The sequence below is a fragment of the Lepidochelys kempii genome, chromosome 5 (genome assembly GCF_965140285.1).
Source record: "Lepidochelys kempii isolate rLepKem1 chromosome 5, rLepKem1.hap1, whole genome shotgun sequence".
NCBI classification, from domain to species: domain Eukaryota; kingdom Metazoa; phylum Chordata; order Testudines; family Cheloniidae; genus Lepidochelys; species Lepidochelys kempii.
The window spans coordinates 6,357,236-6,372,999 of NC_136384.1; the positions used below are offsets into that span (position 1 = coordinate 6,357,236).

Genomic DNA, 15,764 nt, shown 5'->3' on the forward strand with positions numbered 1-15,764 from the left:
TCCATATTATTAAGATTGATTAGGACAGCTGATGCTGTGATTAAAGAAGCCAGCGTTTACTGTTGTAATTAATTAGGTATTCAGACACAACAATAACTGCAATAACAGAAAGAATGTGCTGATCCGGCAGAAAACAGTGACCGATCCTGTGCTTTCTGGTCTCGTTTCGCCTTACAGGGGCAGGATGCTGTGCTGTCAAAGGCATGCTATTCCATCCTCCATGCCCTCCACACTGAGACACTCCTCACGGGACCCAGGGAACCTGTTCTTTTGGCCTCTCTCCTGCAGGGCTGAGAATCCCTGTTCCTGTCCACATGGCAAGTTCAGAGTATGTTCATGTATGTTCAGAGTAGAAAAACGAAGGGGTAAGAGGCCCCATCTGCTTTAAATTAATATAACTTGCCTCTGGGAATTCTTATCTTTACTCGCTGTGTGTCTTATGGCAAAGCCTATGTGCCCCAACGCAGATCAGGGCCCTGCTGTGCAAGGTGTTATTCAAACTCATTGTGAGCCACAAAGAGCTTCCACGCTAAATAGACACAGGGAAAACAGAGGCATGGACAGTTGAAGTGACGTGTCCAAGGTCACGCAGCAGGTCAATAGCAAAGCCAGGGATAAAGCGCAAGTCTCCTGACAGATTATTATTTATTTAAAATACACAGATATTGTGGTAGCTCCCAGAGGCTAGATAGTTTGAGTCCCTGTTGTGCTAGGTACAAACAGAGAGCAAACGACAGTCTCAGCTGTACAGGGTATGTCTACACAGCCCACGGCAGGAGCCTCTGAGCGGGGCTAGACAGATTTGGGTAGGTGGGGCTTGTGCTTCAATGCTAAAAATGACATTGTGGCTCGGGCTGGTGCCTGGGTTCTGAAGGGCTAAGGGGAAAGGGGTGTGCTTCAGAGCCACAAATCCAGCCTGAGACACAACTTAAAAGCACTCTCCACACCGCTGGTTTTAGCATGAGCCCCGCGAGTCAACCTGGGCTCGGAGACTCACTGCGGCGGGCGGCTACTGGCCATGTGGACATCCCTAAGGAGTCTAAAAGACGCCTTGACTGGTGGATGAGAGACACGAGCGGGCCTGGGCACAGGGCGGGAGAGACAGGATAAGAGACATCCCAGGATGGGGGCAGATCTGAACCAATCAGGAGCAGTGAGCCCAGCTTGCCACCCGGCTAACCATTATTAGGCTACAGTTTCCTGTAGAGGAGAGGGCTGGTGAGGGACTGGAAGGAGGACAAGGCGAGGGCTCTTTCCAGATTCTGGCTGGGAGCTTTTCCCAAGTGTAAGAGGTGGGGTAGGAGAGAATGCCAGAGAGCCCAGTGGAGAAGTAGAGAATCAAGCAAGCCAGGCTCACACCCTGGGCAGAGCACAGCGGGGAATCAACCTTGCAATGAGATATGAGGGTGGATATGTGTGGCTGTAGCCAAGATAGAAGATGCTCTTGGGTGAAAATTTTGGCAGTGTGAGCAGATTTTGGCTGCATTCTCCTGGAAAAGATCTAAAAGTGACCTCTTATCAACTGTGTGGGTGAAGGAACTGCCAAGGGTACTAGCTTTGTCATCCTTTCCCTGCATGGTGATCCTGCCAGGTTCACAACACTCCCCCAGAGAAATCCTGCTGAAGTCACACTGAATCTCCATGCTTTTTTCCCCAGGCCACAGGGTGTCCTGTGTAGCTGGTGATCATAGTGCCTGTGTGTTTAATCCCACCAGGCTTGCCCAGGAGGCTTTTTATGTTGATTTCATTCTGCCATGTGGCTTTCATGCATTCATAGACTGACAGATTCCGAGGCCAGAAGGGATCACTGTGATCATCTAGTCTGGCCTCCTATATAACACAGGCCCTAGAACTTCCCCAAAATATTTCCCAGAGCAGATCTTTTAGAAAAAACATCCAATCCTGTTTTAAAATGTGTCAGTCATGGAGAATCCACCATGAACTTTGGTAAATTGTTCCAAGGTTAATTACCCTCTCTGTCAAAAATGTAGGCCTTATTTCCAGTCTAAATCTCTCTGTTTTTTACTTCCAGCCAATTGGTTTGACACCACTGTGCTCACCCCCTAATAAAAGACTGGCAGCCTGTCTACCTTCCACCTTATCAGTGGCAATCTATCCTCATCAGAGCCACTTGCTCTAGACTGGGAACTGGACCACATTGCTGTAAACTACATCCTGGCTAGTGATGTGTGCTACAAGGGATGTAACAACCGGCCAGCTCAGGAGTGTGAAGCCATATCGCCTTCTAGTGGCTGGAGTCCCACAGAGGATGTGGGAGGAGATTTTCAAAAACGCCTTGGGAATTTAGGAACAGAAATCCCACCAAACGGTGGTTTTGAAAATATGCCCCCATAACCACTAATGCTACCAAAGATAATGAGGGGACCCTAGGCACCCATGTATTCACACACCTTACACACTAGTGTAATAATATTTGTACACAATGCATCTTGTGAGGTAGCATCTGAAAACTAACACCACACCATAATATCATGGTGAAATATATGTAACAAGGTTACATGTGAAGTTATAAATGCTCTCTGTGTTATGTTACTAGAACATGTTTAAGACCAGACAGCCTAGCCCAGGTAAAGGGGATAAACAGGTTTGTTCTAGACAAAGGAATGGGGGTTTCCTTCAATTTACATATTAGCAGTAAACAAAGCCGTCAAGCTAAACCAGAGGGGGCTATCCTGAAACTGCACTCGAAAGACAAAGAATTAACATGGCTCCTGTACCCCACAGAGAGTCAGGAGGCCTTCCTGACTTTTAGGGCAAAGATAATTCCTTTGGGAATATAAGGGCCAGAGAGAGATGCCATCTTTTTCCTACACCTTAAGAAGACAAAGAAACCAAGTGATTTGATCACTGTGATGAGTCCTGGCCAGTAAAAAGCCAGAAAGGAGACTGTGGATGAGAGAAACCATCTTGAACAAAGACTCTATCTTGCTAGATTACGTTTTAGACTTTTAGGGGGGTGTTTTCATTTGTTTGTAACCACCTCTACCTTTATCCCTTTTACTTGGTATCACTTAATCCACGCTCTTTTGTTAATAAACTTGTTCTGCTGTCATGAAAAATCATCAGTGCTGGGTAAGTTCAGTAACCTGTGTGTGGTTCCAGGAAGCTGACAGGTTGGAATGTTTTGCTGACTCTGGAGAGGCACCAACTTTCCCTGCAAGGGCCCAGTGAGAGGGCCTGGTCCCTGCAGTAGGATGATTTTGGGGTGGATTCAGAGCTGGAAGGGTACCAGGAGCAACCAAGTTGGGAAAGACAGGGTGAGGCTTGTGAGTTTCTGGCAGATGGTTGGGGTCAGAGCTCTGGACCAAAGCTGCACGGCTACAAGACACCAGGGTTACAAGGCAGGTGGTGACTGAAACCCTTACAGGCCTGGGTGAACCCCCAAACCTCACACATGATTCTTCTTTGCCTCAGATGGGGGAAACATGGGTTTCCAAAAGCTCCTGATTTCTAGCCCCACTGTCATCCATTCAACTGTAGCATAAACCATATCAATGACATCTGCCTGGTTCAGTAGCAATGTATGAGGAGAGGCTGAGGGAACTGGGATTATTTAGTCTGCGAAAGAGAAGAATGAGGGGGGATTTGATAGCTGCTTTCAACTACCTGAAAGGGGGTTCCAAAGAGGATGGCTCTAGACTGTTCTCAGTGGTAGCTGATGAGAGAACAAGGAATAATGGTCTCAAGTTGCAGTGTGGGAAGTTTAGGTTGAATATTAGGGAAAACTTTTTCACCAAGAGGGTGGTGAAGCACTGGAATGAGTTACCTAGGGAGGTGGTGGAATCTCCTTCCTTAGAGGTTTTTAAGGCCTGGCTTGACAAAGCCCTGGCTGGGATGATTTAGTTGGGGTTGGTCCTGCTTTGAGCAGGGGTTGGACTAGATGACCTCCTGAGGTCCCTTCCAACCCTGATCTTCTATGATTCTATGAATGTATCAGAATGGCTGCTTTAGGAAGCCAGTAGGTTTGAAGGGCTTATTTGAAAAATTCATGGGTCTATAACTTGCCCTCTCCCCTACGTATTGTCCTTGAGTATAAACGCCATCCAGCACAAAAAGGGGACAAGCAGCAACTTGGTCACTAAGATGTAGGGCAAGGGGCCTGTGATAAATTTTTCAAAAGCACCGATGTGAGTCAGGAGCCTCAGTCCCATTTTCCAAAGCGACACCGTATTTGTGCATGAGACCTAGTGAAAGAATGTGACCTGTCTGGTTTTACTGTATACAGCAGAGTCATTAGTAACAGAGGAAAGGGATTAATGGTCACTACCTGAGGCCAACTTCTGCTGTCCATTACGCACTATAAATACAGAGTAATTCCACGAGGGTCACAGGCTGTTAGTGGTGCAACGGAGAACAGAATCTAGCCCATAAAGAGGTCATTATCTTTCTTATTACATTTCTTACGCTCCTGTAAATGAAGCACTGAGCCCTCAGCTCTCATCTCAGCTGGTACGAGGCCTCGCCGGCCGACTGCAGTCCCTGTCACTCCTGTTAACCCGGAGCCGGTGAGCACTCTTTGCGGTTGCTGTGACGTTGCTCACAATCTCGTGGCACAAAGGATTAGGCTTTTGCTCCTGCTATATGTTCTGACACACTGCCATGTTCAAGGGCGCGCTGAACTGAGACACCGAAAGGCCAAAGGGCCTGCAGATAAACTAGCGCAATTCTCCAAATGGCCTGAGATTAGCGTAAAGGGAAGGAAAATATTTGTTCCCCGGACAGAATCCCTAACTGTGAGAGAACCTCAGAACAGTGAATTCTGGCCAGGCTTGGCGGGTGTGAGAGGAGGGCAAGCTTGCCTGAGGCTGACTGATCTGCAGTGATATTGCATGGGATCCGTTGGTAGGTCACAACAGCACAGTGCAGTGAAGCTGTAGGCAGGGAGGCTGAGAACACCCCCTTGACAAGCTGTGATAGCTGCACTCATGTTGCCTAATTTCCAAACCCTCTCAAACACGGTGGGTTCAAAAGTTCAACGTGAACTTGAATGATATTGGGTTCACGTCCTCTGCCTGCCCGGCAGGAGAGAATGGTAAAAAGGAGCCAGGGAGGAGAGAGAAAAAAGAAAGAGGATTTCTTTTCAGATGTGTCTGCTGCACCTACTGTGACTGCACTCTTTGGGTTTTGTTTTGAAGCTTTTATTTAAGAAAAATGAACAGAGAAAAAAAATCCAAGGAAAAATAAAGGGAAGGCAATTATATGATGTCATCCTGCCTTTATGTTTCAAAGATTGAAGATTTTTGGTGGAATGCTAGAGTAGTTAGGTGTGACAGACAGACAGACAGATAGATAGATAGATAGGCTTCATGATTAATGGAATTTACATTGATTCTGACACTCCAGACCATATGTATCTAAAGACAGCGGTTGTTCTACGTTTTGCTATTTTCATGCAAGGAAGGCAGTGGGTCAAATTCTGCCAAACTTTACAATGGTATAAACCCACAGTGGAATTGTTCAGCATTTACGGAAGAGTAACGGAGAGATGAATTGGGTCACAAGGTGCTATATATGCTGCTAAATAAATAAATAACAATAAATGTTCCTGGACATTTTTGTGCCAGACGTATACTGTGAACCAGAGGCTGGTGAAAGCTGGGTGGGGAGATGTGGTTTGGGGCAGTGAACATATATATTACGGGAGATCTGTATTTTTTTCCTGTGCAATCTATGGGTGTAGACATGGTTACATACCCTGTTTTAAAATTTAATTACAATTGTTGTATATAGAACCATTGAACCACAGGAGTATAAGGCAGTGCCAATATCAGATATTTCAGAGGAGGGTGCAAGATATCTCATAATGGACAATGATAGATTAAGCTGCTGAACACTGAAAGTTTCTTCCTAACCCTAGGCGGTTGGCTTCTATCATAAAGCATGAGGGTTTGTGTCCTTCATACGTTTTTATCCAGTTGAATATAACTGTAGATGTTCTCATTATCCATATAAGTGTCTAATCCTCTTTTGAGTCCTGCTAAGCTCTTGGCCTCAATAATACCTCGTGGCAATGGCTAAAGTTTTGGCATTTGCACAGAGCCTGAGACAGGTACAGAGAGGAAGTTGGAATCGATACACACAATAAAATAAATCAATCCTATTTTGGGAATGCTTGGATCCAGGCTTGTCCTCTGGGCTCATCTCAAATTGGGACAAGCAGCACTGAACCAGTAGGCTAGAATCTGACCCACTGAGATCTCTGGAGAAACGTCTGATTGACTTCAATGAGAGCAGAGTTAGGCAAAGGCTGATTGGTAACACGCTGCATTTTCCATAGCAAAGAGGTCCACAGAGCACAGATAGTGTTCCAAGTTTTTTCAAATCATATTGTTTGCACGTCACTCCTCACTAGCTGGGATTGGCCAGCCTGGGAGCGATTTGGGTTTCTGCAATATCTCTGGCTGAAAATATTTTATATAGGGCTGGTGGGAAAACAAGAAGTCAGTTTTGTGAAAAATGTGCAGGTTTTGAAATGTGATTTCTTTCCCCATTTGAATGAATCAGAGACCTTTTGAAATATTTTAGTAAACAAACAAACCAACAAACAATCAAAAAAAAAAACAACCCCAACTCTCTCTCACTTGCTCTCTGTTTCCTGATTTGACCAGAAATTCCATCCTGGAGCTGAGAAATCCTTCCCAATGAAAGTTTCATGGACACTGATATGTTTCTGTGAAACATTTTGGTGTTGACAAATGGGCATTTTCTGACACAAAATGTTTTATCGAATAATTCCTGACCAGATCTAGCTTTAAGCTTCAGATTCTATGAAACTTGATTGAGTTCTAGAAAACTATTTCTCCTTAATATAAGCCCTGGGTTTTTCCCAGGTAAAATAAATTGAAAATCTATTTCTCTAAGCAGCCAGAGGCCTGGGGTAGGCAAACAGTAAAGATTTTGATTTGAAAGGAATTCTCTTCCTGCCAGGGCTATCAGGGAATAAAACAATATTAATAAAAACCCCGCCATGAAGCAGTTCTGCCAGGCTTTATCACAAGGGCCTGATCTTGAAAATCTTCCTTGTTAGTCTAGTTGGACTAGCATGGGGAATGGTGGTAGGATTGGACCCCTTAGTATAACAACTCAATGGGCCTAATCAACTCATTAGTCAAATTATTCAGGTTAAATGAAGGTGAATTTCACCAAGTAGTACCAGGAATCGTAACTAAAAGTGAGTGGCATTCACTGCCTCAGATCTTAGGTGTTTGTGCAAACATTCTCTTTGCCTGGATTCACATACATTGAGCTTCAGTTTGAGGGTTTGAATAAGCCCCCAAACTTACACAAAATTGGACAGATGCCTCCAACTTTTACCCAGTCTTATGTCAAAACCATAACCGAGCTTGAAAACCCTCAGAACCTTTCCTGGGGCTTGAGCTGAGACTGGAGTTGGGAATGAGATCTGGAGGCAGACAGATTCATGCATGTGCATACAGAAAGGTTTCCACTGCTCCAAACATGACAGTGACGGGACTACATACATACACAGACTAGCTAAAGTGAGCAGTTAGATAGCTAGATCATCTGACCAAACTATTGCAAAATGACATTTTGTTTTGAAATTTAGCTAGATTGAAGAAAGCCAAAAAACAACAACAACAAGGGTATGTGTGTGATAGAGAAACCATAAAAAGGAAGAAAACGAAGCCCCAAACGTTTTCATTTGACCCCAAATAAAAACATTTTTTGGATTTTTCGGTTCAGCCACCAAACGGAAATAACTGATTATCTGCTCAGCTCTGCTTCTATCACCTAAGACTTCCCGTCCCCACAGCACATCAGTAAAGTTCCCTGCGAGGCTTAGCTCACCTACTCCAAGGGAATGGCTGAAATGGAAGGAGTGCTTTTTGTGTCGCATGAGGCAAACTCACTGGCTGAAGTACTGACTCAGTGTTCAACTTTCTAACGAGCTAGATTAATCGCTGCGTGCTCCAGAGTAAAACATTCCTACACCAGCTGGTGGTTAGTGTTAATTAGTAACATTTATTTAAATCATTTTTTTTATTGTGTAAAAAAAAGCAAGAAATGCCTTTTCATCAGCTTGAAGAGGGATGGATGGTTATGGTGAGATAATCGCACCACAGAGAAATCTAGGTGCATAGGTGGGCCTCGTGGGATGTTGCTGCATCCTTGGCTTGGTTGTACCAAATCAATTATATATATACACATAATATAATATATCCCCCATTCACTGCTGACTGCCAAAACCTGAAAAAAACACCACCTCACAACTGACACCCTTTGTGTCAGCCATAGCAAACAGGCTATATGTTGAATGCCTATGGAAACTGGTCTAATCCCTCAACCCTAGAGGCAGTCTCTCCAGTGTAGGGTTAAGCCATATTTGTGGTGTGGAGCTGGACCTATTCTGTGGATACATAAAGGATTTCAGTCTCCAGGGCTGTTAAGTGAGTTGAGCAGGGATACGACCAGGGGGTCAGTGAACGGCACTGATCCACCACATGAAAGGCCTTGTGTAGGCCCCGGCTACAGCACATGGGTTACAACACGAGATGGACAAGGCAGGCTAGCTGAGTGCCCATCCCATCCCATCCAGACAGACTCCCACAGTGTCCTCCTTCCACAGTCACTCTTCTACCCATAACTGAATTCAGGGAGGAGATCCGGAAGAGTCGGCCATAAGAGATGTAGCTGACGATCTTCAGCTGAGCCAGGCTCAGCACAGCTCATACAAGATCAGCCAGGAACAAGCCCCCTTTTGGTACACCTGGGAGAACTGCCACACATGCACCATGTTGGTTTCAGCTTGACCTGGCCGCACATATGTGCAGGGTGGACATATGTGCATGGGGCCGGCTTACCAGGTAAAATCTCCTGACCTTAGTGTCCAGCTACAAGGTAGCTCCTATGGCAGAGAGAAACACATTGGAGCAGGATATCATTGCTCAGAAAGAGAGGGCGTATCAGATAAAGTTATCAGCACTGGACCATCTCAATAGGATGGAAACCAACTGGGTCTGAGAATCGGGATGGTTTGGCTTACCTGGGTAAGGGTGGATGCCATTAGCGAACACAGCTTCTGCGGCGGGCTGCCCATTAGCCTGCGGTGGGAGGCCAGTGAAACCATTCACCCCGATTGGGGATGGGATGCTAGGCACAGCCGGTGCAGTGATGCCAGGAGGTGTGCTCCCACCTACAGGAAGGAAGTAAACAGAGGGGAAAAAAAACAGCCTTAGGATGGTGAATTCCACAGGTGGTGACCACACACAGCAAACCCGGATACTACGGTGATGAACACCAGAGGGACGCCTATAGATGACAAAATGAATAAAGGTCAAAACCATCTCAATGCAATGGACAGTTTGCACCATCGCGGGCAAGACTGTGCAACAGTTGCTCACGTTGCGGAGAGCGTAACATGAGAGGTTTGCCCGAGCTTCTTTAACCCCAGGAGTGGGCTTTTCCTCCAGTGATCACAACCTTTAGACTAGATCCTCAGCTGGTGTCAACTGGCATAGTTCCAATGGTGCTAAGGTCTGGCCTAATTTATTGGCAAATCATCAAGGCTTTTGTTTTCAAACCATTGTTTGGCCTCAGAAGAGAACTCTGAGTCCCACCTGCATAGAGCATCTCATGTCATTTTGGTTTTAGTCTTGGAGATGTCAACCTTCTGATCTTACTGAATCCAACGACTGGCCTACGGCCAAGGCTGTCACATGACCTGCCTCTGAACTAGTAGGCTCTTCAGTTTGAGAATACACTGAGTAGATGGCTAGTCCAAGAAGGAAAAAAGAACAGCTACAGTTTGTAGCATTATAACAGCTACCCCTACAAGGACAGCGTTTCACTGGTGCAGTTTCACCCAACCCTGTCATGCACCTTGCCGTTCTGGCTGTACTGAGAGAGGCAGACAGAGCAATGGCTAAATTCAGGGGTGAGTCGAGCGTGCTGCCTACATTAGAGAAATAGGTGTACCAGTGATGAGCCCAGTGTGGGTATGCGGCACCTATGTAAGACAAGGTCAACACTGCTAAGATTTAATCTCATAATTTAATAGAATAAGACGAATGGTTCTCATCTCTTCTTGACTTCAGTGCATCTGTGTATTTGCACCAGATTAAGTTTTGCTAATGGAGACAGGACCTAAGGAAGTCCAGGAGTAGTCTAAATTTAAGCAGCCCCCCAACATGTAAATTACTCCAGCACACACCTTCCAGACTCAGCGAGACTCACACCCATTTAATGTGACCAGGTGCATTCTTCTTTTACCTCTGAAGAAGAGCTGTGTGTGGCTTGAACACTTGTCTCGCTCACCAACAGGAACTGGTCCAATAAAACATATTAACTCATCCACCTTGTCTCTCTAATATCCTGGGACCGACATGGATTCTGCTGTACTGCATACCCACTTAATGTGTCATTCACCCCTCCCTTTGTATAGACTCCAAGGCCAGACGGGACTATTAGATGATCACATCTGACCTCCTGTATAGCACATGCCATAGAACTTCCCCAAACTAATTCCTTTTGAACTAGAGCATACATTTTTATTAAATATATTATATTTGAATTAGGCCATTGACTCTAATGGCATGTAAGAGGCTTTAACTCATGCATCACATGTAATTTGCACCAGTGTAGACATTCTTACACAGCAGTAGGTGGGAATAAGTAACAGAGTGTAATTGAGTCTAGTTCCCTCTGCCTCACACATCATGTCTGAATTTATTATCATGACATTTTATTAAGGCAACGCTTAGAGGTCTCATCTGAGACCAGGGCCCAGTGGTGCTAGTCACTGCATAGACACAAAGTAAGAAGATCCGAAGATTTTACAAAAGAAATAGACAAAGGGTGAGAGGGGAAACTGAGGCACAGAGCGACGACACAACTTGCCCACGGTCATGCAGCAGAGACAGGAACAGCACTCAGCTCTCCAGAGCTGCAATCCAGTGCCGTAATCAGTAGAGAACCTCGCCTCTGGGAAGCTGATCTCCAATAGCAACACCCAGCAAAGTGATAACCATTCACTCAGCTGCAATACTCTGACAGAGGCTCCTTGCATGTTTTCAGGGGGCCTTACGTACAATCCCACCACCAAAGTGACATGAAAGTTGGGGTTGATTCCCTGCTTCTGACAAAGACACCCTCTACCGCATCCCTGCCAGAGGTGACTCACTAAAAATATTTCTGAAGAGCAATTTTCTTTTTGCTTTTGGAAGGGATCAGCTTGTCCAGGTGGCAGGTATTTTCAAAATATTTCCCAGGGGCAAGAGTGATTGGTTAATCAGTCAGCTGGCTGGCTAGCAGTGATTTCAGCAGAGGAAGAGTCTTCCTGGATTCCAACTGCAGACTCCTACAAGCAAGTGGAGGGAAGATGTTGTTTTTCAAAAGGGACCATTATGATCATCTAGTCCGACTTCCTGCACAACGCAGGCCACAGAATCTCACCCACCCACTCCTGCGTTAGACCTCTCACCTATGTCTGAGCTATTGAAGTCCTCAAATCATGGTTTAAAGACGTCAAGGAGCAGAGAATCCTCCAGCAAGTGACCTGTGCCCCATGCTACAGAGGAAGGTGAAAAACCTCCAGGGCCTCTTCCAATCTGCCCTGGAGGAAAATTCCTTCCCGACCCCAAATATGGTGATAAGCTAAACCCTGAGCATATGGGCAAGATGGTGTTTTAGATTCTACAGACTGTATAGATTTGGTGATCAAAGACTCTAACTGAGACTCAGGTGAACAAAACCTAAGCTTTTGGGAACTCTCCGTTTTTTCTCACTGTGTTTCTGTGGGTACTGATTTTAATTTGTTTCCTTTATTTGTTTTTATGTATAACTGTGAAAGTAATGTCTGTGGATTATAAAATAGCCATGTCAAGCTGTAAAAATTAGTTTATTATTTGTTTATTTATCGTATGATTTTATAAAGTTATTTAATTAAATTCATTTCTTTAGTTCCTTTTGGGACTTGAATGTGGGGAGGTTGACCCTCTGCAATCCCTGCTGAAAATCTGTAGAGACTGAATTCTGGGTCTCCAGTGACTTTCTATGGGAGTTGTTTTGTTTTTTTTAAGGCACTGGAGATGGGAAAAGAAATGAACTCTAGCCCACGCAAAGGTTACACAAACACTCCGCTTTCACTATATCATAGTGGATGCTATTTCAGTGCCTTCCTGCTACCCAGAACAGACACGTTGCTGCTTCCCCTTTGCTTCAGATGTTGCTGGCCTGAAGAAATTCCCTCTATGCCATATGCGGGTCCAGGGAACAAGAGGTGACATCCTGAGGTCCAAGGGCAAAACTCTTTGCACACATCATCAGTCTGAATGTCACAGAGGCTAGTTAGCATTTCAGTCGCTTTTCCTGACCTCTCCTCTATTTGCATAGGAAATGTGATTTCTTTACTTAAAATTGCACTGAGAATTTTTTTTTAAGTTTATTCCCCTCAATTTTAAAATTTTCCTTTGCATAAACCCAGTGGGGCCAGATCCTGAGCTGGAGTAAGTCAGTGTAGCGCCGCTGAAATGAGTGGAAGGAAACCACTTTACACTAGCTGATGATTTGGTCCTATATTTGGAAATATTTTGTTGCGATTACACAGATGATGTGAGAGATGCAAAACTCACATAGAAGGAACAGTAGAAAGGTGGGTGTGGGGGAGGAATAAATGGCAAATTCTGAACAGCAGGGTGATCAAGTTGTGGCCTGTAAGTCCAAGGCCACACATGGTCCAAGGCCACTAGGATCAAGATGGAGCACTGCTATCTAGTTAACTACCATACTAGTTTAACACCAACAGACCCCAGTTGTCGGTGGGTGGGATTGAACCTGGGACCTCTAGAGCTAAATGCATGAGTCTGTACTATATGAGCTAAAAGCCACAGGGCCGTTAGTTAAGGCTGTAGCAGACTCATTAATCTCTCTCTAAGTGGTCTTGGTGCCACTTGAGGGGCCAGAGCACCACACCCAGGTGTCTGGGTTACAGTAGCCACATTAGCAATACCATTGACAGACAGAAAACAAGATAGAGGGGCATATATGGCAGTAGATGGATAGATGTACTTCTCTGTTTTCCCTCCCAGCCTTTGTCTGTCATTTTTATTCAGACAGTAATCTGTGTGGGGTCGGGATTATGTGTCTGCACAGAGCCTAGCACAATGGGACCTTGAGTTCAGTTGGGAAGTCAAAGTGCTACCATAATGCAGATAATAAATGATGATAATTAGAGCTGGTCGGAAATGTTCTGGCTGCCATCCCCACTGACTCTAGGGACCCCCATCCTTCTTCATCCTAATTTTGAAAATGGACCTGACCAGGCCAGGCCAGGGAGAAGGACTCAGATGGCATCACCATCTTCTCCGGCTCCAGCTGAATCCTGAACACCACATGGCATGTGAGACTTTCTCACCTGCACTTTGCATGTGTCCTTTTCCTTCTCCACCTTATTTCTTCTCTTCCCTAGCCTCCTTTTGCCTTCTCTCTACTAAGAATCTGTCTTAGCTGGTCAAGACTGTAGATTTTGCAACACTGCTGTAAGCCTGTGACCAGAAAGAGGAAGTTAAATGCAATGCCCTAAGCCTGATACTGGTACAAGTTTGCCAGGACTCTGAGTGGCTGATAAGACCAGGTGGTGCGCCTGGGTTTCCCAGCAGTGAGGTTGCAAATGAAAGCCAACACCAGAGACAGAAAGTGCATTTTCTATCTTTGCTGGTCTCTTCTCTCCCGCTTTGGGTGGGTTTGTCTTACTTTGTCTTCTTGGAAATGGGATTGAACAGCGGCAGCTACAACATAGCTCCAGCCCATCTCAACTAACTTTTTCTCTTTTTGCCCAAAAGGACAGGTATTATCCTCTAAGAGATGAGACAGACAAGGCGGGTCAGGTTTCAGAGTAGCAGCCGTGTCAGTCTGTATTCGCAAAAAGAAAAGGAGGACGTGTGGCACCTTAGAGACTCACCAATTTATTGGAGCATGAGCTTTCGTGAGCTACAGCTCACTTCATCTGGTAGGTGATATCTTTTATTGGACCAACTTCTGTTAATGAAAGAGACACGCTTTCGAGCTTACACAGAGTTCTTCTGCAGGTCTCTGTGTAGCTCAAAAGCGTGTCTCTTTCACCAACAGAAGTTGGTCCAATAAAAGATATTACCTTACCCACCTTGTCTCTCTAATATCCTGGGACCAACACAGCTACAACAACACCGCAAACATCTAACAGACTGTCAAACAAGAGATTTTGCCTTTATAGACTCTCTCCGGCTAAAGAGAAAGGGAACAAGGGATGATGTTAAAAAGAAAGCCTTACTTAATGCTTTATATTTCAAATGCATTAACTGTTTCTCCTTCTTTTCTGTATCTTTAAGAAAAAGTTAAAAGGCTGTTTAATGGTGTGTTTGCCATAGTATTAAGCAGGCTGAGGTCTTTGTGTACCAAACCCCAAATCTTGTTTAAAACTATTTAATGTTGGACAGCTTCAGAGTCATGTTAACACCTTTGAGCCTCTGGGCCAATTTATTCCATCAAAATTGATACAACAGTTCCCCGGCTTCCTAAAGCCTGGAGAGCCAGCTCCCCATTAGCCCATCTGGTAGAATTTTGTTTAGGATTTATCAAAATGAAATCTTTCGGTTTTTCAAAACCATTTTTTTCCAGGTTTCTGTTTCAAAATTTGCAGGTGGGATGGGAGGGGTTGTTTCAAATCAGAAAGAAAATAAATCTTCCCTGAAGCAGAATTTCTGTTCTTCTCCTAATAACAACAGACACACCAATAATGCATGTTGGGTCTGCAGTACCTTCTGGGTGTGGTGGTTTGGACGTGAAATTCACCCTCTACATTTCTTCGTAGCAAGTTTTGTGCCTGTTACACAATGCTGTGTTACTGGATGGGGACATTTCCAAAGGTATATTAGGTATAATATTCCAAAGGTATAATATTCCAATAATAAAGGTATAATATTCCAAAGAATATTAATTGGCTATTCATGAATGGGTATTTTCATGGGATGGTCTAGGTTTACTTGGTCTTGCCTCAGCACAAGGGGTTAGAATTGATGACCTCTTGAGGTCCCATCCAGGCCTACATTTCTATGATTCTATGAATGGCTATATTTGGTTTTCATGAACGGAGATACATAAGCAGTGTGAAATTGGAGTAACACCATAGTGGACTAGGCCCTAGAGTTGGAAATGTCTTCCCAAGGGAATACAGTGTCACAGATGCTTGCACAGAAGTGGTGCAGGGATATAGTTCATACACTGTATATCATGGCAGCCAAAGCATTTGGCTGTTATATTGGTATTTACACAACTAAGTTGCAGAACGCATTCATTTTCAAGCCTTATTTATATGCAAAAGAGCTTGTGCTCTTTTGTGTCAGGGCCGCCATGTACCACACGGGATGGATTCAGTGCTTTTCAGACCCTGAGAGCGTTTGAATTCCAGGCATTTGCTGCTTGACGCTTTCTCCGCTCCCACCAACACAAAACAAATCTAGCTAATGCAAATATGATAATCTTGTCAGCAGCGGGTTTAAAGGGTGCAGATATAATTAAGCCACTTTTCTATTTGGTTTTGCAGTAGCTCCATCGACTCGTTGTTTATATATTTACCGTTGTGTAAACACACATTTTGAAATGTATGGGGTAAGATTTCCAAGTCAAGCGTTTCCTTGGCTTTTCATAAACCAGCTTGGAATGAGATTTGTTTTTCTATAACAAGAGAAGCAAGGAGAGAGATAGGTAAGAAGGCCCTTGACTGAATCAATAACCGCTGACACTGTCCC

The 15,764-nt window shown here is 44.6% G+C and overlaps 1 protein-coding gene across 13 annotated transcripts in view; it reads right to left on the reverse strand.

Annotated features, from left to right (window-relative positions):
- The window catches only part of CELF4 (CUGBP Elav-like family member 4), an 889,815-nt gene that overhangs the window by 95,481 nt on the left and 778,570 nt on the right, over positions 1-15,764 (reverse strand). For all 13 annotated transcript variants that reach the window (XR_012158835.2, XR_012158834.2, XM_073343422.2 and 10 more), the window contains exon 8: positions 9,026-9,175. Coding sequence is in view for 11 of the 13 variants with exons in the window: in XM_073343422.2 (XP_073199523.1) it covers positions 9,026-9,175 (150 nt within the window). In the remaining 2 variants the exon portion in view is untranslated. The remainder of the gene's footprint in view (positions 1-9,025; positions 9,176-15,764) is intronic.